The sequence below is a fragment of the Bactrocera dorsalis genome, chromosome 5, assembly GCF_023373825.1.
Source record: "Bactrocera dorsalis isolate Fly_Bdor chromosome 5, ASM2337382v1, whole genome shotgun sequence".
Taxonomy (NCBI): domain Eukaryota; kingdom Metazoa; phylum Arthropoda; class Insecta; order Diptera; family Tephritidae; genus Bactrocera; species Bactrocera dorsalis.
The window spans coordinates 45,199,726-45,224,135 of NC_064307.1; the positions used below are offsets into that span (position 1 = coordinate 45,199,726).

Sequence of the window (24,410 nt, forward strand, 5' to 3'; positions counted from 1 at the left end):
GCGACAGACCTTCAACTCGTCGAAACGGTGTAGAATATATTGGAATGAAATAAATTGCGACTACCTTGAAGTTTCCAAGAACTCATATAAGAGTTTGACAGAGAGTATTTATACTCGTCAGAAGGCTTTTCATTACCAAGACAACTTATAAGATTCTGTACAACTTTCAATTTGATATCTACTGAGGGTTGATTATAATTTCGGTTTCTTTGAAAGCTCAAACTCCCAAATTTAATACAATATCTATAAGTTTTCAAGAGCAATGTGTACCCCGTTAGTTTGCACTTACCTTAGACAAATACTCGATCTGGAAACCCTTAACTGGTGCACCGTTCAAAAATATTCCGACCGATAAGAGTGTGGACAGAATGCATTTGAAGGTGCGATTATTACGTAGGATTTCGATACCCTGTTTCAGATCCATCAGCGGCTCCGCAATTTCTTTCTAGAAAGCGAGTGAGAAAAAATTGTCATTAGTATTTATTTTTCTACTTTTCCCTAAATAGTGGGTTATTAACTCACTTCGCTATTATCGAAATCCAAGCGGAATGCCCACAATTTTAGGCGCGCCCCCAACTCGGAGATGGAGGCCAGTGTGAGTAGAAATTGTTCGGCGCTACCCAAAGGCAGCTCGGGATTGGCCATCTACAGGAAAATTAATGGAAATATTAGGTGAAAGGTGAATTAGGCTTTCAATGGAATAGAAAATATTTTATCAATGCAACGCTTATATATAGGGTGTTTCTTTGTGTATTTATTACATTTTTTTTTTTTAAAGTAAAGTTATGAATATATGTATATGTATATATAAATCAATATTTTTGATTACTGATTTTGTATAGTGTATGACAAATGAGAATAATATTCCGAATGAGATACCCTGTATTTTATATACATATATTTTTAAAAATTTAATTTTAATGAAAATTTTATCTAATGTTTTTGAATGCTGATTTTGATTATTGTATGACAAGTGATAATAGTATATAAAATGAGACATCCTGTATCTTGTATATATTTTTATAAATTTAATTAAAATAAATAATTCTATCTAAAATTTTTAATACTGATTTTGTTATTATGTATGACAAGTGATGATAAAATATCATATCAAGCACCTTGTATTTTAAAAATATTTTTATAAAACTTTCTGCCCCTTTTTTTCAATGTACTTGCTTCCATACCTGCGCTTCTTGTATTTTGCCGCGTTCCTCATCGGTTGGCAACATATTCAATAGCTTATCGATGCCCTCGCGCGTCACCACCGTCGCGTCCATTTTCAATATCGCCGCTTTGATAGCGCGCGGTGGTGGTAATTTGGTCATCGCAATATTGATTGCATTCGAACGTTTATGATCCAATACGATAATCTCTTTGCTTTTATTCAGTTCTTGTTGTTTCTGGAATATGTCATGTAACAACCGTTAGAAATGTTATAAAAACGATAAAAGTGCTGACCAATTAAAGTGAAGTGTGTAAACATAAAATGAGAGAATGAACGAGAGTTGGGTGAACACAAAACTTTATTGTATTTACTTATAATTATAGGTTACATAGACAAATGTGCTTGACAAACAATAACACTGTGTACCAAACCATAATGTGTTGTTGTTGTGTTGAAAGCGAAGTTTTGAAAACATTGGAATATCTGTATGTTGAAGCATTTGTGAAGAAAAATAATGCGAAAGTAATGGTATTGTTGTATGTAAAGCCCTCTAGATATAATGCAATACTATGACTTCCTAATGATCTCATAATCCCTGGTTTGTACTGACTCTGCTTATTTTTGGATAAATTCGATATATAAATATGTTTTAAAAATTTATATTCTGAAATACAATTTTCTGATACAAGAATTTATCCAGTGCCTAAAAACTTCTCGAAAATATTTTTATACAACTTTCTCTCTCTCTCAGATGTCGAATGCTAGTGTGAAGGTAAGGATCCTTTGACTGTTTCAGAAGCTTTCTGCAGGATCTATATTCTGTTATAATAAATGATCTGCGTTTCAAAAAATATTTTGAAAACCCGGACTCGCTTACATGTATTTATTTCTTATATTATAGGAGGTTTGTTTAAAAGTATTTGTCGCGCATTTTGTATTTCATAAATAAGTATGTATATATACTTCGTCCGCTTCAAAGTTCCCATCCCCCGGTATATTGCGCTTTTGCCAGTGTATTTTCTAATCCTGAAACCAATTGAAAAAGAAGTTTTTTGTTATCTTTTTCAGCTCCTCCTCCGAGTCAGTTTTTATCTCCTCAATAGTAGCGTAGAGTCGCCTTTTCATGGGCCTCTTCAGTTTTGGGATCAAAATAAATCTCAGTCAATGAATACCAATGTAACCAAACAACACAATCGAAAATCAAATGCACGCGCAGCCCGCGAAAATTCAAAATTCGCGATCCTTTTTGTACAAACCTCGTACCTTGCCTAAAGACGTCATTAAAAGTAATTAAATCGTACCTAAAAAATTATTTCCCATTTTTTTTAATACAAAATTAATATTGTTTTCCTAAAACCAAATTTTTTCAATTTCGTTCCACCTAACAGCTCAGTTGATTCTTTTCGTTTTATAAAAATACAAATTACTTCTTTAGAGTATAAATATATTTCTTTATTTCGATAAAGACAACATATTAATTTCAATAAAAACAACATATTAAGTTTTTTTTTATAAAAATGATAATTCCTATTTTTAATAAATTTAATGGAAAAAGATCTTTAAATAATAAAATATGATTTTTTTTATTTCGATAGGGTATATCTTCAAAAATAATATACTAAATTGAAATCTCATTTACATCCTTCTAAAATGTAATCCCTCAGTTTAATCAGTCCAGTTTTAAATGCGTTTTGCTCGAAACAGCATTTTTCGAATTTGCTTTGGTTATTGCTTGGGGACAAAGGATAATATTTTTCTACATATAGTGTCTATAGTATTTGATAGTTGCCAATTTTCGTCCCTATGTTGCCAATTTTCGTTTTCTATGATCGCAAGTCATTGTACAGACATCTTTTGTAAAATTATTTTTTTGCTTTGTTTGTTTATTTTATATTCAGGGTCAGTGTAACGGTGGAGGACCTTTTCTTAGCATTGGCGAGATCGGATGAAAATCGATAAAAACTTAATTAAAAATTCGTAAAATTTGCACGCTTAAAAATTGTATAAATATACCTTTCAAATAATTAATAATTAAATTTAATTAAACTTTAAAAACTTATTGAAGTTTGTACGAAAACTAACAAAATATTAAAATAATTTTGTTTTAAAAAATTGCATGAAATTTGTTTTTTTTTTTTAATATACTATATGTTTAACCAAATCAAATATATAATACTAAATGTATGTATATATAAAATACCGTTTTCTGCTACAAAAAAAATTAAAAATTTATCTCAATTCATCACCTGGCGTTATCGTTATCTAATCTAAATCTATATTTTTCTAAACTAAATCAAACTATAAGCTATAACAAGCACGTGATTTATACATAAATGTATACATATAGTATGATATATGTACATATAATATTTTTTCGAACTATTTCCTCAATGACTGATTAGGGCCACTTATAAATGGGTGGTAATCAGCACTTTCGTGACAAGAGTAGCGCAATCATAAGCAGTAAATCACAGATTTAGATTTAGCTAAATAAAAACAATAACAATTCGTATGGGTTTATGCAGACATTAAGAAACCGGTGTTTCATATATGTATTATAGCAGGATATCATATATGGTCCGAATATAGAAAAGCAACATAAACCTACTTAAGTTTAGGGAATCAGATTAAAACAACAGAGAAAAACAGAAAATAAAAAAAATATTAGACACATTTAGGTGTTTTAGTGACAGAGATTGTGCGACCGCTAAACCAAGTGTAATTTGTGTGAAACAAAAAAAAGTGAGGAATAAAAACTATTACATACAAACATACACATATGTAGAAGGCAGACAAGAAGTAGTGTAGTGTCTTGTGGAGAATGTGGAGATAGGCAATGCAGTCAATAATAAAAAACCAACACCAAAACTAGCAGAAACGAGGACCAAAATCAGAAAAAAATCCATTGCACTCACCTCCTATATATTTTTTGTTTTGGTTTTAAATTATAATTTTGGTTTAAAAGTTTTGATTTTATATATTTTTTGTTTTGTAATTTAATTTAGTTGGATTCATTGCAAGCATTTCAAGACATTGTTTTCAACATATAGTATATAGTTCGTTCCATAACAAATCCGTTCACATGTGGTAGAGTAGACACAAGTTGTTGGGTAGCATGTAGCAACATTGTGTTGTTTTCAATTTGTAATTGCATATCATTTGATTGCAACAAATAAAGCATAGAAAAGTAAACAGAAACAGAAATTTCATTGTATTGGTTTATTCACACATAAAAGTTTCAAATAAGAGTTCAATACTTAAGAAAATATATGTAAAACCAACCACCGAAATCACCACAAAAACTATATTGAAATTGTTGAAAGAACAACATTTCACAGTTTTCACCCAAACAGGCTGTTAATCAAAATTCAAAGTTCCGCAATTTTTTATCGAAAACACACACTCACCTTAGTCATTAGATCTTTGGCTCTCGACTCGAAGAGATGCTCGAGTTTTTGCGTGTCCACATTGGAGGGGGGCAATTCATCCCAGATGGTTTTGCCAATCACAACGGGTATCAGGTCCTCGCGCACTTCCTTCCAGAACAGTTTAACCTATGTATAAATTAAAAACCATTATGAAGTATATTTATGTTATTCGAATGATATTTTCTCTCGTATTTTATTATAATTCCAAAAGTAAAAAGTATGAGCTCCTAAATGTAGGCAACGATTTCCATTAAATATTCTAGCAGCAAAAGCAACAAATTGTTAGTTTTAGCGAAGACGCTTACCTAGATTATATGTAATAAAGGGTGATTTTTTAAGAGCTTGATAACTTTTTTTAAAAAAAAACGCATAAAATTTGCAAAATCTCATCGGTTCTTTATTTGAAACGTTAGATTGGTTCATGACATTTACTTTTTGAAGATAATTTCATTTAAATGTTGACCGCGGCTGCGTCTTAGGTGGTCCATTCGGAAAGTCCAATTTTGGGCAACTTTTTCGAGCATTTCGGCCGGAATAGCCCGAATTTCTTCGGAAATGTTGTCTTCCAAAGCTGGAATAGTTGCTGGCTTATTTCTGTAGACTTTAGACTTGACGTAGCCCCACAAAAAATAGTCTAAAGGCGTTAAATCGCATGATCTTGGTGGCCAACTTACGGGTCCATTTCTTGAGATGAATTGTTGTCCGAAGTTTTCCCTCAAAATGGCCATAGAATCGCGAGCTGTGTGGCATGTAGCGCCATCTTGTTGAAACCACATGTCAACCAAGTTCAGTTCTTCCATTTTTGGCAACAAAAAGTTTGTTAGCATCGAACGATAGCGATCGCCATTCACCGTAACGTTGCGTCCAACAGCATCTTTGAAAAAATACGGTCCAATGATTCCACCAGCGTACAAACCACACCAAACAGTGCATTTTTCGGGATGCATGGGCAGTTCTTGAACGGCTTCTGGTTGCTCTTCACCCCAAATGCGGCAATTTTGCTTATTTACGTAGCCATTCAACCAGAAATGAGCCTCATCGCTGAACAAAACACGCGCGCGAAACACATTTCGAACCGAACACTGATTTTGGTAATAAAATTCAATGATTTGCAAGCGTTGCTCGTTAGTAAGTCTATTCATGATGAAATGTCAAAGCATACTGAGCATCTTTCTCTTTGACACCATGTCTGAAATCCCACGTGATCTGTCAAATACTAATGCATGAAAATCCTAACCTCAAAAAAATCACCCGTTACATAAACTGTTTTCCGAAAGCTCCTAGGCGGAATACAGGGCCTCAATAGCGCCCAATTTAGACAAAGGTTTAAATAAAAATTGCCTACCGCATAAAATATAGCAGAACTTATCGACTAAACAAATTATGATGTTATCTGAAAGACTTAAAATCACTTTTCTACAAAAGAATTCTAATTTTCTTAGAACTCAAATTTGTCTGAACAGATCAGAAAAATTTCAAATATTTATCGTTTCTAAAAACGTAAAAAAATAAATCTCTTCTACTTACCGTCTTCTTATTCTTTCTAATGGTGTTCGTATTGCTCATATCACCATTCATCGAGCCATTCATGGAGCTATTGGCACTATTCGTCATGCTGCCGTAGCCACTGTAGCTGAACATCGGCGGTGGCGCCATACTACCCAGGCTATTCATGGGCGGTGGACATACAATGTGTGCTGGTGGCATCATTGGCGGCGGTATACCACCACCGAATGGTGGTGGTGGTGGCGGTACACCAACACCAAGACCACGTGGCGCCAACACATCTTTCTCATCTTCCGAATTCAAATCGGTAAAGTCTAGATCACATAGGTTCAATGGGCGTATCATATTGCGTACGAGCTCCTCCCAATGCAGCTCATTTTCGGATTTTTTTGGCTCAACCTTTTTGACATCTTGATCCAAGCTGGATGAGCTGGAAATGAAATGAAGTGAGTAAAATAAATATTATTACTTAATTTGGAGTTATTGAGGATATATAAACTTTAGAACATACATATATGACAAACTTTTAAGCAGCAGAATCCATCCAATCTTTTACTGTCTGTCGAGTGAAGCGTTACTGGTATATAAAAATATTTTACTGTTCTAGTCATGATGTTGGACTTAAAAACTCTGCTTTTCCCATTTTAAGATATAATTAATGACTTCATCCGAAAACCATGAGGTTTCGAATAAACAAATTTAAACTAAATAAGTAATATCTGATGCATAGCCACTATTGACAGTTTTGAAATACCTGATGATAAAATTTGAATGCTCAGATCATAAGTGTTACCCCTCTCAACATATAGTATCTTCTTCCAAAATCAAAACTTTCAGCTCTCTCTTATTTGTTTTCAAACATATGCTATGTGTGTAGTATCCCCATACCTAAACCAATCAGGCTACTTAAATATATCTACATATATATCGTCACCTGAAATGCAAAATAACGTATCATCAAAAAAATCGAAATTGAGTGTCTTATTGATTACGCTTCACTACTTCAAATTATATACATAATATTGCATATGTTCAACATTTTCTGGTTCTGCGGTCATATATAAACCAGTCTTAACCAAGATTAATGTTTTGTTTCACTCAGGTTCGATTTTATTTCGTGTTTCATTCATGCTACTGTAAATTTCTGAAAATGTTGTTACGTTATTTTGCATTTCAGGTGACGATATGTATGTTTATGACTCTTATTAATTAATTGCCCGAGAGAGGAGCAGTTGCAAGACCGATAAAATCCAAGCACTCTGTATACCGATCATTTAGCGGTACAGAGCGTGTGTTCTTCGGATGCAACCGGGCGCCGCACATTGGTTTCTGCTAGTGCATACTGCGGCTAAAAATATAAGGAGTTGTCGCAGGACAATGACATTTGGTACATCATTGTTTTGGATTCCAATTAAGAAAAAAATGAAAAAATTTTTTTAAAAAATTTAATTTTACGCCCACCTCCCATATAAGGTGAAACTTAATTTTTGACCTAGAGCACTGATTTTTGGTACATAGTATTTTTATGACATTTGGGGTACTCACAACCTGTCGTAAAGCATCGTAAAATCGTAAAATTATAAATTTTTACACTTGTTTAAAAAAATTGTTGTTGGATTTCATACAAAAATGAGTTTACACATTTACAATTCTCAATGCTATGTTTTCGAATCGTTATAACTTACAACTTTATGAGACTTGTGAAAACCCTAATTATATATGTTGGTGTTAAATTTCAATAATATCCTCCCACTTTTACGCCCACCTCCCATACAACTAAATTCTCTTTTATTAAGTCTCTTTTAGCAAATTTCTTACATCTTCGTGACATTCTGACATTGTTTTTTTCAAGGGGGGCAATTTGGGGCAGCTGAATTTTTTTTTTATCGTTTAGCTGAGACTTCAGGCTTTAATTCGGTATATGTATGTCGACAGCGGTAGACAGCGCTAAAAAGATGCACCACTTTGAATTTGAAGAACATTGAAATTTTGACGTCCAAATTATGTTGTTCCACAAAATTTTTTATGCATTATTTTTTTCAATGGATTTTGATGCAAATTTTTTCTTTGATACATATTATAAATGAAAAATAATAACAAAGTTGAATTTCAATAGTTGCTTTATTGTATCAATGATTTGACTTTTGAGTAAATTTTTTGCTAATTTTAATGTTCTCTACATTCACCAACTTTGGGTATTTCTGGACAAAAAACTAATGCAGATAAAATCCTAATACTTTGGGAAAATAATGTATAGATAGTTGGTAACAAACTGTGAAATTTTCATTCAAATCAGACAACATAAAATTTTTGAATTTCGGCCACAGATATCCCAATGTGCGCCGGGGCACAAAGAGTAGCCGGCAATGAGCTGACCGATGAACTAGCCCGCTCTGTGGCATCGTCCATGATCATGGATCCAGAACGCTATAAAGAAGCTGCTTGCAAGGTTTAAGGAAATGATCAACCTTCCCCGAAACAAATGTCGGCTCCTATGCAGGGTACCGCACGCCCAGGAAGCACTAGTCCAATATAAACACAGTCTCTTGCGCTAACTGCGGATTCTGCGACATGGAACAGGAAACTCCAGAACACCTGTTTCTGGATTGGCCAGCAATTTTCAGAAGAATTACATACTAATCCCTAAGCGTTAATTGAAAAAATTAATTGAACTTAGTATATATTTCCTTTAACTATTGAAAAGTATGGACTATTGTTCTAAGTATAACCTCTTACTTAGAATATATGGATATTAATTATAGTATATCTGACTTTGCAGGGAGTCGTAATGTGCTGAAAAATATACTTGAAAAACTACTGTCGGTGTTTCTTCTAAAAAAGACTATGATAATAATCGTTTAATTATAAGTTCAATATATTAGTTATCTAACAAGATTATAGAACGATCCAACAACCGTTTGATTATCGAAATCTTATCAACCCTGAAGGTGGTCAATTAAAGGTGCATATGTACATATACTTGTACAAGTATGGGGTATAATATACGCTTGAAATAAGTAAATGAATTGAAACATTGTGTGAGGCTTATCATCTAACCATACAATATAGTAGATATAAAGTCATACCTACTTGCACACGTACACATACATATGTATATATATAAGGTAGCTGGTTTATACTAGTATTTGAAATCATAAAACTTTCTATCTGAACGAGCGATTACATGTCACACACTTTGCAAAAGCACATGTGTTACTTTGACAAAAATACAAAATTATTGCAAATCGATAAAAGTGCAATAAAGAAATAACAATAACAAAATAATGTTGTAATGCAGCCGTTCAAGTATATAATGGCCTGCAGTAAGCGAGTTGATGCAACAGTTTCTTTGACGTTCTCCCACGTAGCAGCGCAAGTAAAGCACTTTCCAGCAACATGGATGTGAGTAGTCTTAGAAACGATAGTTTTATTTAAATAAATATAATATTATCGCATTTTATAGTTCAGCACCGCCTGCGAAAAAGCCAAAGCTTTCACTAAGAAGCCAACCGATGCTGAGTTCTTGGAATTCTACGGACTCTTCAAGCAAGCCACCGTCGGCGATGTCAACATTCCCGCTCCCGGCGCTCTTGACCTGAAGGCCAAGGCGAAATTCGAAGCATGGAACAAGCACAAGGGTTTGTCCCAGGACGCTGCCAAGGCTGCCTACATTGCCACCTATGAGAAATACGCTCCCAAATACGCTTAAATTGTATGGTGTTGTGAAATCGAATAAGTTAATTGGCTAAATTTTGATTGGATTATGTAAAATAAATTAACTAAAAATTTAAACTGATTTATTTTACTTTGTGATGAATATTTATTTATGCTTTAAGCAGATGATTATATTTTTAGTATAGTGAAAAACACAAGAATTAATTCATTCGAGCTGGTTGATACTACGCGTATGTTAAGTGATTAATCAGTTATCCGCTTTTAAGACTATTTGAATATAAAAAATTTAGAGATGAGTGCCTAGGTTGTCGATAATAAACCCCGATTCGGGCTTAATTTTTCCCTAGATTATACAATATACTGAGCCTAAAAGCAGTATCCTCAGATATTTTTATTGTTGGTTGTTATGGCTCAAAAAATTAATCAAAAGCATATTTCTGAAAACAGCGTAGATCTCTAGACAAACTATGTATATAAGCTTAAAACTTCCGAGAAAGGATGTTTTGAACTATGTATTTACGTTTTCGTTGATTACGTTTATCTCTTTCAGAACTTATATTGTGATAATTTATTCTGATTATATAAGGTCATAGACACCGAAAAGGCTGCATGATATTCGAGGAAATTATTTTTATACCCTGAACAAGATATATAAATTTCGCACCCAAAAGGATATTATATAATATTCTGAGTGTTACAAAATAAATTTAGGCCAGCCAGGAAGAAAATTCGCAGAAAAAGGTGGGGATATTTTTCATTAAATTATTATTAGCCGTTTCGCCAAAGGTCTATGGTTGATGACAGATTAAGAAGTAGTAGTCCTCGCGTAGTTCGAACCAATTCAGCCATAAAACTTTTCGCAGAAGTCCATTTAGAAAACAGAAAATTATGCCAAGGCAATGGATATATCAATGTCAAGACTCATTCGAGATGACCTTCACATGAAAGCCTACTGTCGTCAACAGTTTATCTTCTGACAACGTACTTGAAGTAAAGCAGGCTCAAGAGATGCATGCGGCTTGCGGATCAGCGTGAACACCATATACTCGTGTACCTAGCGTCTACGCGAAATAGTTTCTCAGTTTCTTTTTTTTTTTGAGGTATCGATCTTTGATCTACAAGGAACTGTTAAATTTTTGCGATCGCCGATATCGGACCAATATATGGTAGATATATCAAAGCATCTGTGCCAAATAACGAACCACGTCCAGGACGGCCATCAACATGAATTGATGATGAACACGTCAATAAAATAAAGGAATTGGTGCATAAGAATCGACGATTAAGAGTCCGAGATTTTACTGGCATCGTTGGTATATCGAAAGGATCAGTGAAAACAATTTTGAAGGATTATTTAGGCCCAAGAAAAAAGAAAGCATGATTGGTTAGAATTACAGCGACGTGTTGACGACTGTGAAACAATTCTTTCTGATTACTAGGATGCTATAACACGTTTTATTATTGGAGATGAGTCGGTGATCTATACTTACGACCTGGAAACAGGCAATCACTCGGCCGAATATCGTGGTAAATGTGAATCGAAGGTGAAAAAACCACGCCATAAAAGGTCAAAAATGTTGACGGTTTTCTTCAATTATCGAGGCTTTACAAAATATTTTGAATCTAGTATATAAAAGCCTGTGAGAAATCAATAGAGCTCGCACTATTTCAGACTAATACTGTATGTATATAAGAAGGAACGTTAATATTATATGTATGTATATATACATATCTCAAGACGAATCAACTAAGAAGCCCTGCTAATAAGGAATTCAATATTTCCCTTAGCAAATGTGCAACATAGTCAAAGCAACAAGAAATCTATACCAATACTAGAAATTATAAGTTACAATAGACTTCTTTCACCAAATCAAATCTATTTTACTCAATCAAAAGTTTCCTATCAGGCGGGTAATTTATAAATATTCCATATAAGTATTAATGGCCTGATAAGCCATAAAAGACTAAATGCTAAGGAAATTCCCTACAAATAAATATAAGATTTCAATAGCTAATCCATTACACTGCACTCAAGAGCATAAATCAAAGACTTTATAATATACAGCTCTATATACAATGCAATAATAAATAAAAACGTCAATTTGATAAGATTTAGTTATATTCAAAAAGTAACTACAGTAAACTAAGCCAGTGGCTATAAAAGGCCTAAGGCAAAAGCTAAGGTCGTCAGTTAAACCTTAGCCGCCTTCAAAGTCAATAATGGATGTAAGTCGAAGAATATAACTTAGAACGCGTGCGATTGTCAAAGAGAGAGAAAGAGAGAGAGAGAAAGCGCGATTGCTTGATTACCGTGTTTTTATTATAATTTTCCATTTCTTAATTCAAATTTTTAATTTCTTTAATAATTTTTTTGTTTTGTATAGTTCAACACCGCCTGCGAAAAAGCCAAAGCTTTCACCAAGAAGCCCTCCAACGCCGAGTTCTTGGAATTCTACGGTCTCTTCAAGCAAGCCACCGTCGGCGATGTCAACATTCCCGCTCCCGGCGCTCTTGACTTGACGGCCAAGGCTAAATTCGACGCATGGAGCAAACACAAGGGTTTGTCCCAGGATGCCGCCAAGGCTGCCTACATTGCCACCTATGAGAAATACGCTCCCATCTATGCTTAAGTTGAAAATTGTGGTAATGATATTTATGCAAGTACTGTTAACGTAAACGAAAAAAAGAAATTTGGATAAAAATAAAATGAGTTGAATTTAAATAGATCAAATTTGCGAAGTGCAGTGATTCATGTTGGTAACTTGCTATAGTAAAGTGTTTGATGGTGAGTGATCTTTATTATCTCAACCAACTGACAGCTGAAACAGTAACTGTGGACAATAAACAGTTAGACCTTACTTGAAACTTTTTCATACAAACATTACCTGTAGTATTACCGTAATAAAACCACAGTTTATATGATTTCCCATGTTTACTCCGCAAAAGTTAAAACCTTCGCCTTCAACTTGAAATTACTTTACATTCCAACTTAGAAGTGGATCAACTATAGCCGTGAGTGTTGCACGCGAGAACCGGATCTTAAGGTGAGACAAAATCTGAACTGTCTCCTCTGTTAGCGAGTGCTTTTGAGTACTTAGTTATAAGTAGAAGCTCATTTGCTGAGAAGGAAGATACAGTTGGAACTCAGAATCTAAATTAACTCATTAGGAAACCGTTTGGATATATAGAAAAGGGTTTTTATATGAGATATATTTTCCTCGTCTAAACTAAAAACTACTTTGTTTGTCTTTTGGTTGCGGTAGAAATAGATCCTCACTGTTCTATAGAATATGGAATAAATAAAGAGAACCGAACTTATTGCTGTGTTAAAAATGAAAGCAGATGAATTTAACACAGATGTACTTGGATGCGGATCCAAGTAGAATTAGCCGATTGAAATGATCTCCGAAAATCATAGGAGTTATTATTCGAAGAGTAAACTGGAATGAAGTTTACAGCTACGTTTGTAACTTTAACCCATTATAGGAAAGTATTACCCATGCATATACATATGTACGTATATATACATGTATATAAGTAAAGATGTTTGTAGATCCACCACTGATATGAATTCCACACCTTCTTCTACATTTGATTACTAATAATTGAATGAATTTGCTTAACTGGTCACCATAGCATAGGCAATAAAAGGTATATGAAAGAGACTTTGATACAAAGCGGCTATAAAGCAATTAAATGCAGTAAAATAAAAACCGTGAACTTCATGCCAACAAGTTGGACTCTCTTTTTCGAAATGAGAACTTAATGAAAGTCAATAAAAAATAAAACAAAAACATAAAAGCACAATAATTCGAAAAAAGAGAGCCTTATCAGCACTTCGAACATATTAATCTTTACGACACTGGTTATTCATATCTCACAAAAATTGCCTATAAAAGTGGAGGGAGTTCGAGCAGGCGACACTTTTAGTCGTACTAAAGCACTATTAAGAGTTTGCGCCATGGATGTAAGTAGCAGTGTATTCAACTAAACTCAAATTCAGTTAAAAGAATAAAAATATTTCACTTTCAGTTCCACACCGCCACCGAAAAAGCGAAAGCCTTCACCAAGCGCCCAACTGATGAAGAGTTCTTGGAATTCTACGGTCTCTACAAGCAAGCCACCGTTGGTGATGTGAACGTTGAGCGTCCTGGTGCATTGGACTTGAAGGGCAAGGCCAAATGGGATTCATGGAATAAGCACAAGGGTCTGTCCAAGGCAGAGGCAGAGAAGGCTTACATTGCCACCTATGAGAAATATGCACCCAAATATGCCTAAATCGAACAACTCAGGAGGAAATTATAGACTTTTTATTATAAAATAGTACTGATGTGTGGAAAATCATAAAAAAAAAATAATAAACAGATGTGTTAGAATTTTTCATAAAAAATGTGTGTATTTTGAAAATGAAATTAACTTCGAAATTTTTTAAAAAATTTAACACTTTTTTCAGTTTAAAAATATCATATCAATGACCTCATTCTTTTTCTAAAATATTCTTTTCTCTAAAATATTTTTAGTTGTGGAAGCTGATTTCATCCAGTTGCTAGAGTTCAATTAGGGTTCGAAAGATATGTGTAAATATTTACAAGATCATTCAGGCTTAGAGTAGAAAAGAGGGCATCTACTGAACTACTTGTTTTTAGCATACTTCATCTTATCGCAATCAAAAAATACCCCTTCAATAGGCATTAAAGTCTAAAAAACTGGTAGGACACAAGAGTTGTATGAAGAAAGGTGAGGCGGAAATATCCAGGAACTTTCTGCTTCATTGTCCAACATTTGCAAGACTGAGCTTAAAACTTTTCGGCAGTTTTACCTTCGGTGAACCAGAAGTCGTACCCGAAACTGATATTAGCCGTCTCAGTAATTTTTGGTAGGCGCAAAGCGCTTTGTATGTTTCTAAGCGTTTTAAGATCAATTATACTATATATCCGTTTTATATACTACAACGAACCAGTGTCCTAAGTTAACCAAATGAGATCTGCCAGGATCGATCTTTTAGCCTAATTTAACTTAAGATCTTCTATGTCAAAGGTGTTTTAAAGGTATATTAAGTTTTGGATAAGGAGAAGTAGAAAAGAGGGCATCTACTGAACTACTTGTTTTTAGCATATTTCATCTTATCGCAATCAAAAAATACCCGTTCAATAGGCATTAAAGTCTAAAAAACTGGTAGGACACAAGAGTTGTATGAAGAAAGGTGAGGCGGAAATATCCAGGAACTTTCTGCTTCATTGTCCAACATTTGCAAGACTGAGCTTAAAACTTTTCGGCAGTTTTACCTTCGGTGAACCGGAAGTCGTACCCGAAACTGATATTAGCCGTCTCAGTAATTTTTGGTAGGCGCAAAGCGCTTTGTATGTTTCTAAGCGTTTTAAGATCAATTATACTATATATCCGTTTTATATACTACAACGAACCAGTGTCCTAAGTTAACCAAATGAGATCTGCCAGGATCGATCTTTTAGCCTAATTTAACTTAAGATCTTCTATGTCAAAGGTGTTTTAAAGGTATATTAAGTTTTGGATAAGGACTTGTTCGAAAATAGACCTCATATCTAATAGTAGACTATATAAAAAGTCGATGAAATTATGGAAAAGATTGATCAGGATCATCACATAAGATATCACGACATCGCTAAGAATAAGTTTCTTCATTCATCATCAAACGGTTTTGAACCATTCAAAAAAAGGCTGGCTACAAAAAGAAGATCGATGTTTGGGTACCACACGAATTGTTCGTGAAAAATTTAATGGACTGAATTAACATCTGCAATTCTTTGCTGAAACGAAATTAATTTGAAACATTTCTGAATCGAATGGTACGAAAAATGGTTCAAATACGATAGTGTGCGAAAAAAATCATAGTCCAAGCGTGGTGAAGCTCAACAAAGGGTCGCAAAGCTAGGATTGACCCCTCGAAAGGTTATGCTGAGTGTTTGGTGGGATTGGAAAGAAACCAACCACTATGAGCTGCTCCGGCCTAGTCGAACGATTTAAAGTAGGTTTTACTCTCAACAACTGATGATATTAAAGCAAACAATCGAAAAAAATGGCCAGTGCTGATTAACAGATAGAGCTTCGCCTTCCATCAGGACAACGCTAGACCATACACATCTTTGATGACTCGGCAAAAACTGGGAAAGTTTTGATGCATCCACCATATAGCCCAGACCTTGAACCATCGGATTACTATTTGGTTTAGTCAATGCAGAACTCCCTTATTGGAGTAAAGTTGGCTTTAAATTACTTGACGCAGTTTTTCGCCAAGAAAAGAGAAAACTCTTACACTGATGGAATAATGCCTCTAGAGGAAAAATGACAACAAGGTGCATATTTGGTTCATTATAAATATAAAAAAATAAGTTGAAGTTTGATTAGAAATACGAAAAGACTTTTTCGACTACAAATAGTTTTCGAAAACACTACCGTTAGTTATGTCTTCGGCCTGATCGGAGGCTAATTCTATTCCTTTTAAGTGGACTCAACTCTCATGAGCTAAATTAAGAAATCTGAACTCAAATGGAACTTACCGTGACATTTCGCCTTTACTTTTACTCTTGGCGAGTCCCTCTTTGGCTTTCGATATGAGACCGGACATATCGCCGACAATGCGATTCTGCAGTTTCTCCTCATGCGTTGGACTCATTGGCATATTGCTAAGTTTCTGTGTGAGATCCTTCACAGTGTGATCACGTTTCAGCTGTTGCAACAGTTTTCTATCCTCATTATCGGATTCTATGAGGGGAAGTCCAAAAAGAATTCAATTAAAGTCACAGAAAAATAACGGAAATTAAATATTAATAGAATAATAAAAAGATAATCAAAATGTTGGATTTGAAAAACAAAATTTTGAAATATTTTTTACAGACACAAAGCGGTTAGATGAAGAAGAAGAAGAGGCATCAAAAACCAAAACAGACAAAGAGGTTTGTGAAAAAGATCGTGGATGAAACGCAAAAAGCTGCACTTCAGCTCGCGAGAGACAATGATATAACAATGAAAGATTTCGGGGTGGTGGAAGAGAGAGAAGAAGAGAATTAGCGCTCACCTGTTATTGCTAATACATCACCCGAATTGAGAGAGTCCATATCGACAGCGTTCATTTCTAATGAAGCGTCTGCCGGAGACTGTAGACTGTATTGCGGTGGCGGCGGTGGTGGTGGTGTCGGCATGATAAAGTAGTGACCCAATAAATCTGGTGGCGGCGGCGGTGGAGGAGGTGGTGGCGGTGCTGCACGCGCGTTGAATTTCGTGTAAGGCGCATTTAACGGTGATGATGGTGTGTCGGGTGTAAAGTCTGTGGATAAAGGTGTTTGTGGTGTTGTGGGTGTTGAGAGGGACGAGAGAGTCCTGCTGGGTGTAGAGGGTGTATTCGTCGATGTCTGACCACTAATGGGTGCCGCGTACTGGCACTCCACTGTCATTGGTTCTTCGGGTAGCGTGTGTATTGGACTTGTTAAGGGTGTCACATTATGCTTGAGATTGTATTCGTAGGTGTTTGGGGGCGCTTTTGGTGTGGATTGGGTGAAGTCGAAGCCGTTAAGTGACTTTTTGGGGCTCAAGACGGCCGCCAACACGTTGTGTGCAGTTTGTATAGTTGGGCTTTGTATTGAATTTTGATGCTGCAAAGTGGGCGTAATCGCCTGTTGTTGTTGATTCAGTTGTAATTGTTGTTGTTGTTGCTGCTGTTGCAATTGATTTTGATTCTTTGGTGTGCTCAGCTGATTGTAATAACTGTTCAGCCGGTTGGCATCATTTTCGAATTTCTTATATGCTATGTTGTTGTTGTGATTGTTGTCCAACTGATCACCGCCACGTTGTATATTCTTCATGATGCCGTTAATCACAGTCGCATTGCGTTCCATTAGCAAATTCTTTTTGGTTAAAAATTCCGGTGCTGTATGCAATTTATTATTATTGTTATTATTGTTGCTATGCAGCGGATTCGCATTGATGTTGTTGTTGATGATCGAAATGGTGTTGCTGCCCAACAAATGGCGGGTGGGACTCAACAAACTGTTGCTATTGTTCGTGTTGTTGTTGATGTTACACGAATTGTTGTTGTTGTTGTTGTTATTGTTGTTGATTGCACCAATACCACCCGAGTTCGTAGTGGAATTTGTATTGATGAGATTTATGTTGTTGTTAGTGGCATTGGCGGTGATGTTGCTGCTAGCAATGTTGATGGTATGATTGCCATGAATGTTGCTGTTGCTATTGTTGTGATTTTTATTTTGATTTATGCTAGCGTCATTGGTTATATTTAATGATTCTGGTGGACTATCGCCCATTTTCACCGTTGCTGGTATGGCGGTGACAATTTGCCCTACACACATCGGCACAAATGACAAGTGGTGTGGCAATGATTGCAATGAGAATGATGAAAGCGCATATGTATATGGTTGGTTTTATTTTTGTTGTATTTGTTTTTTTTTTTTTGTTTTTGCAATTTACATGTTTTACATATCCAATATGGGTAGGCAGCGCATTTTATTATATAAGTCAATGTGGATGGAGCAACACATTTTTGTTGTTGTTGTTGTTAATCGAGACAGGCGTACAATTGGAAAGTTAGAAAAAAATTTAAATGTATAAATTTCTTGTTAGTATGCCGCAAAAATATACTGAATATACGGCAAAAAAGCTTGGATGGTCAAAAACTCAAAATTTTCATTGAAAAAACACACAAAGAGAGCATTGAAAACTGCTCTTCCAAACTTTCTTTTCAACACAAAACCCCTACTGTACTCACCGATTTCCTCGCGACGCTCCAAAGCGGCGAAAATACCGTTCGCCACAGCCTCTTGTTGCTCCTTGAGAAAGCTTTTGTGGCGTTCGGCACGTTCGCGTCGTCTACGCAAGCCGGGCGTTACGCCTACGCCGTCGCGCGCTATATGTTTCACAAGTTCATAATATTAAACACAGTTAATACCGTTATACAAGTATAAACAGAATCTTCACATATACGCACCTTTATCGCCGTTGAAAACACCATTCGCCGCATACTCGGCGGAGTTCGCTGAACCCGAACTGTCCTCGTCCAGCACACCGTGCGTGGGTGTCATTCTCTTTGGTGACGCTATCACTTTGCTGACATGTGGACTCGTGCCGGTGCTGTGACGTCGTGATTTGCGTCGCTCGGCTGTGTCAGTGCTTTGGCGGTGGCGTTGCGTCTTGCGCAGCGAGTTCTCCGGCAGGCGTATGCCCTCCGCCTCGCCATCCTCAAATCTGTAAGGTTTCAAATGCAGCATATATGTTTACACGCTAAGCGCTGTGATTTTGTGGCATACTCACTTCAATACTGCCTCGTAAAGCTGCAATTGATCCAACAGATCCAGATCTGTGCCCGGTTTGGACATATAACGCTGTATCACCGATTCCATGCCTTGTTGTTCCAGCAAATCGCTTTCATCGTAAAAGCTGTCCTGATCATTTAGTCCCGCTAGGGTTTTGTTGATCAGCGATGTGGCATAGATGACTAGTTCGGCATCAGCGTTGTCATAGTCTTTTAGAAGTCTGTTAGGAAAATAAAGAAACATTATTTATTTATTTTTTATAAGATACTTATTTCAAATATATTTTAATTTTTCATAGATCTTACTGCATACTCATTCATTCTATTTACAGTTTGGCCAGTCCCTGTTTTGGCATATGAATATTTTAAGTTACTATAAACAACACAAATAGGGCTCGTACGTCAAGACGTTCTGATGACGAAACATTTCTAAAATCTAATAAAACGTTCAAGCGCCGAAAGCATAAATATAATCAGTCCAAAAGTTCATCATGGGCCGTGCAACAGAAGTTGTAAAAAATCAAGATGTTCAGCTCATGCAACTGAAAGGCCTCTTCAGGAAAGAGTTCTTAGAAAAAGACAAGTTGAGCAATAGGCGGATAAAAGAGCGGTAGACACACGAGTTTAATAGCAAGCGAAAGAATTTTTTTCGCAGAAATGAAGGCAACCGCCTTCGAAAGATCTTGCTTACCCATTGGAAACACAGTTTTCCTTGACTTATTATTAGTGTTAGGCGTCCTAACTGAACTTACGCGGAGAAGCTGAAATTTTTGGAGGACGCAAATTTTTACAGTTTCATAGGGAAAGAAGATGTGGAAACATCTAAATATCTTATCCTCCACTAACCCGCCTTCGATATACTATGGTTGAAGCATCTCGGTTGCCGGACGTACTCTTTATGAATCCGTCAAATTGGCTGGAATTGATATTAGCTACCTTAATAAACTTGGCACTATTCGTTTTGTCGATACCTGATAGCCTTTTTGATCTATGCATTTATACTTGGGACTTCTGGACATCACAACGGACAGGCATCTTCAGCTGTCCAAGTGGGATTATTCGTGACTTATTGAATCAACCTATCTTAATACAAGTTAGTGTCCGTTTGAAAAGACCAATTGCAGCAGCTTTTTCCGGCATTGCCGGGACCCTATCGAACTGTGGCCGTACGGCACATTTTCCTTTTATAATTAGTGTTGGATCTTTTCCAGGATGATTTGTCGAATTGTATGGGAGGAATGCTAGTTTTCTTAGCTAATGATTTCCGATAAACTCTCATTCGTCATTCAGAAGGGGACAATAGCACATGTAGTTCAAGCATGTGTTAACTTATCAAGGTTAGAGAGCTTAGGTTAGAAATTGAACATTTCAGTTTGAAAACGAACATGTACATTTTCATAATGACGTAGATTTCGCACTTTGACCTTAAATATTTTTTAAAAGCGTTGAAGATTGTTTAAATGTTGACGACGGAGTTCTAGTACGATTATCAAGTTGTTGCAATTCTTTAAATTATTTGGGATGATACAGCAAATAAGTAAAAGCAAATTTACTGGGCTAACTTAACTTACATTATCTAAAAAGTTTATTTATATATAAAGGCTTGTACTTTTTCCTTGGCATAGAAAAAGAAACTATCTTAGTCGAAATTTTAGCCTGACTTAAGCTAGGAAACTCAATTATGTCCAACTAATCACTATCTTATGCATAAATACTACTACTTTAAAATAGGTTAAGAAATAACTAGTTCATTTAGAGCAAAATTTTTATTTGAATAATAATATTTGAAATATTATAAATAAGGGGGTATACGAAACTAAATTTTAATAAAAATAATAATTTATGCAATTTGAATTAAAATAAAGCTAATTTTGAAGTAGGAGCCTTGTTGGTCCAATTTACAATTGACCTCGAAGTAAATACATATCCGACTTCATTCCGGAAATTCTATTAATTCATTAAGCATCCACATTTGTGTAAGTTTCATAAGGCGTTATAAAGAGTTCAGTAACAAACTTCATTTAAGTGTTGCGCCTCCCTTTTGAAGTAGCCTATAAGTATGCAACACGACAAGTTGCTGGAGTGTATGTTGCTAGTCACTTTAGTGTGGTGGGTTTTCAGCAACATTTGTATATTTATTCAGACACATGTATCTATGACATTCAGAGGGGATATGTTGCTAGGTGGTGAGTTTGAAGCAATACTAATCAACAAAGTAAACAAAATTGCGTAGTTATACATATGTATGTAGGCATGTACACCAGGTTGTAAACATTGTTAAATACTAAAGTTATTTACAATAACAAATACTGAGACACAACAAGCTTGTAAATCGCTAATCAAGTTAATAATCAGTGGTGTGTTTTATGACTACCAACTTTGGTAGAAATGATTTCTTTGTTTGCTCTATTGCATTTGGCAATAATTATATTTACTTTGATATGTATGTACATCTATTTGTTTGAATATGCATGATTTTGATAGTAATTAAAATGTACAGAAAACTTGACGTTGAACATGACTAAACTCGTTATAAGAAATTATTATTTTATTATTATTATTATTATTTTATTCAAAATATGGTATTGGATTTATTTTTTCATAAATAAATAGTTAAGGCCACTTCTTCTAATTTTATGAAATAGACTTGGCCTCTAACTTAGTGATAAAAAACATGATTTATTTGGCCTATTACTCCCTAATCAATCCCTCCTATTATACATAAACCGCATTCGAGAGAACTCTGCAAGATCTTTGGAGCCGCGTGAACGATGAATATCAAAGAATATTTAACCACGAACTGTATGAGCTCTACGGCTACATAGCTATACGGCTACATAGCTATACGACTAGTTAAGCGCATACAAATCCAACGAATTCACTGATTAGGCGACGTCGTTCACATGGAGGATAATGCTCCGCGAAAAGCTTTTTTGATTCGAATCCATGGGTGGATAATGGAAGAAAGGGCGCTCACGCATCTAATGGAAGGACCAAGTGGAAACTGTCTGGAATTCGGATGCACAACTGACGTGACCCCGCAAAGGATAGAAACAGCTGACGAAGTTTTGGCCCAGATCGAGTGCAAGATTCTGCCAAAGATCTTGCGGAGTGCCAAAGATTTGTTATAAAAACCCGAAACTAGACGGTAAAATTACTTTGGATTTTATTTTCCACAAGCTTTTTCTGAAAATTACTTCATTCTCCCCGTAAAGCAAAAACTATTCTGCTGTCTTTTCCGGCTTTGAAAGCGGAGTTTTTTTTTATCAATTTATTTATTTTTACAAAAAAGTTTTTGGCTTTCCAATTTCTAAAATATTTTGCTTCAATTAAAAAGTTTACCGTTAATATTTTAACTCTTCCATTCTATTATATACACACCTAGTATATTAAATATGTCTGTATATATTCATATATTTATCTGTAAATATGTATATGTATACATATGTATGTACATTACCTCATCAGATTCGACCATGGCAATGTGCCTTGTGTTTTGTCCACCGCATGTATGGCATTCACCAGGACATAGCAATTCGTCTCGGCGTATTCCACAAATACCAACAACAACTTGAGTGCCGTTTTCACCACAGAACGATAATTCGATGCGATCAACGAGTAGAGCCATTGCATTGTGGGCTCGTGTTTCATCACGCCATTCATGCCGTCCACATAGAGCATCACCTGTTGTTGGCAAAAAAACAACAACCACAAACATTATATATATACATATATATATGTAAGTAAGTATACTATGTTTGTTTGTTTGTTAATGTGGAATATATGATAAGGTTTAAGGCGAAAAAACAGCAAATAAATGCGGTTAATTGGCAACGTTGAGCAAATAAAATGTTGCATTTAGCGCTGCGCAGCCAACTTAAAAGCAACAGCAAAGTAAGCGAAAAATGCGCAAATGAAAAGGCATGTTTGTGTGTATTGGTTTTGTTTGTTTGTGTGCCTACATACCTGACCCAAGGCACGCAAAATGTAATTTTGATAATTCTGATCGGCTCCATTACCGACACGCACAAGACAATTGAGTCCACCCAATGCCACGAAGGCATGCACCAGGTCTTTGTCCTCTTGAAAGACTTGCTTCAATGAAAATAGTGCACGCCGCAATTCGCTGCCTTCGGAGGAGAGTAATTTTTCTGTAAAAGAGCAGAGAAGATGTTGTGATTAAATAAAAAATATATTTAGTGTAATAAATAAGGAAGGATTATACACTTGTTTCAACAGGGATGAAAATTTCCGGGATATTATGAAATAATGTGTTCTCAAATATGTATTCCAAGTATAGGTATTTTTTTATCTAATGTTTTAACAAGGTCTAGATACGTGCGACGCTTTCTTTGTGGAACTAATTTTCTACAGAAATTGGAAATGGTAAAATTTTGAAGATCTCATACCCCCGGTGTGCTTAAAAAAGATTAAAAAACTTATACTTTTTGTACTAAAAAAATTAACATTCATTCTTCTATGAAATAAAGTCGTAACAATAGCGCCTTTCAAACGGAGGTGGCAGCGATCGAAGTAGTAGTAGATGTACTGCTTAAGAATGCAGCTTTCTTCAGAGAGGTATGCATTGACTCTGATAGGCGGACGGCTATACTGGCTTTGAGCTCGCTGACTATGCGCTCAAACCTAATTAATCAGCGCATTTATTTGGCTGCCCGGAATGCACAAGACCGATGCGCTTTCTAGAAAATACGCTCATGGCAATATCATCCGATCGGACCTAAACACCTCACGTAAGCTCGGAAAGCATTTGATCTACAACTAGAACCTGTGTAACCCGAAATTCTTCTGATACCGAAATTCAGAGGTTCTCTCAACTACTTGCGCTTAGTTAAAATTAAACACTGTAAAACAATCGTTGTGTTTTACGTGAGTACCTGCCGTGGACGGCCCTAACTCCACGGTGCTTAAGAACACATAAATCGAAAAAATGCTCGAAAGTATTTTTTCAAGTGTTATGTGGTTCCAATAGGTCGGGAGGAATGAAAAGTCTTTCCACCTTGGTCGGATTCTACGATCTAAAGCCTCTGCCGTGCTGTGGGTCCGGCACTCGACCACAGTGTGGCTCTACACTAAATTGATTTTTTTTTTAAGATTTAAATCACAGCCACTATGAATCTCCCCAGAAGTTCAAACCCCATGAGCAGATTGGAGCGCACTCCAAACGCTATCTGTTCTCCGTGGTACCAAATTTGAATCTCCGGTCGGACCTTGTAGCTTTTGCAACTACCAGTTGAACGCCCATCACACTCAATGACTGGTGACATTTGCCGCTTGAACTCCAAATGTCTTTTCACTAGAAGAAATCTCATTCAAC

General features: G+C 35.6%; 4 protein-coding genes across 8 annotated transcripts in view; 3 read left to right on the forward strand and 1 right to left on the reverse strand.

The window, feature by feature from the left end:
* The window catches only part of LOC105223602 (FH1/FH2 domain-containing protein 3), a 157,101-nt gene that overhangs the window by 6,116 nt on the left and 126,575 nt on the right, over positions 1–24,410 (reverse strand). For 4 of the 5 annotated variants that reach the window (XM_049457532.1, XM_049457533.1, XM_049457535.1 and 1 more), the window contains 12 exons: positions 23,042–23,226; positions 22,536–22,759; positions 19,075–19,296; positions 18,752–19,008; positions 18,533–18,670; positions 16,829–18,106; positions 16,311–16,515; positions 6,121–6,529; positions 4,573–4,719; positions 1,185–1,400; positions 523–645; positions 290–445 (listed from right to left, as the gene is read on the reverse strand). In XM_049457532.1, coding sequence (XP_049313489.1) covers positions 290–445; positions 523–645; positions 1,185–1,400; positions 4,573–4,719; positions 6,121–6,529; positions 16,311–16,515; positions 16,829–18,106; positions 18,533–18,670; positions 18,752–19,008; positions 19,075–19,296; positions 22,536–22,759; positions 23,042–23,226 — 3,560 coding nt within the window. The remainder of the gene's footprint in view (positions 1–289; positions 446–522; positions 646–1,184; positions 1,401–4,572; positions 4,720–6,120; positions 6,530–16,310; positions 16,516–16,828; positions 18,107–18,532; positions 18,671–18,751; positions 19,009–19,074; positions 19,297–22,535; positions 22,760–23,041; positions 23,227–24,410) is intronic. The other variant, XM_049457534.1, reaches the window with a different exon arrangement.
* Positions 9,349–9,891, forward strand: LOC105223601 (acyl-CoA-binding protein homolog). Its single transcript, XM_011201356.4, has 2 exons — positions 9,349–9,501; positions 9,563–9,891. Exons 1-2 carry the CDS (start codon positions 9,496–9,498, stop codon positions 9,806–9,808), a joined length of 252 nt encoding a protein of 83 aa, XP_011199658.2. The 5' UTR covers positions 9,349–9,495; the 3' UTR covers positions 9,809–9,891.
* On the forward strand, positions 11,843–12,505 carry LOC105223600 (acyl-CoA-binding protein). The gene is made up of 2 exons (XM_011201355.4): positions 11,843–12,000; positions 12,159–12,505. The coding sequence occupies exons 1-2, from the start codon at positions 11,995–11,997 to the stop codon at positions 12,402–12,404; spliced, it is 252 nt and encodes an 83-aa protein (XP_011199657.1). The 5' UTR covers positions 11,843–11,994; the 3' UTR covers positions 12,405–12,505.
* Positions 13,586–14,164, forward strand: LOC105223599 (acyl-CoA-binding protein homolog). Its single transcript, XM_011201353.3, has 2 exons — positions 13,586–13,741; positions 13,807–14,164. The coding sequence occupies exons 1-2, from the start codon at positions 13,736–13,738 to the stop codon at positions 14,050–14,052; spliced, it is 252 nt and encodes an 83-aa protein (XP_011199655.1). The 5' UTR covers positions 13,586–13,735; the 3' UTR covers positions 14,053–14,164.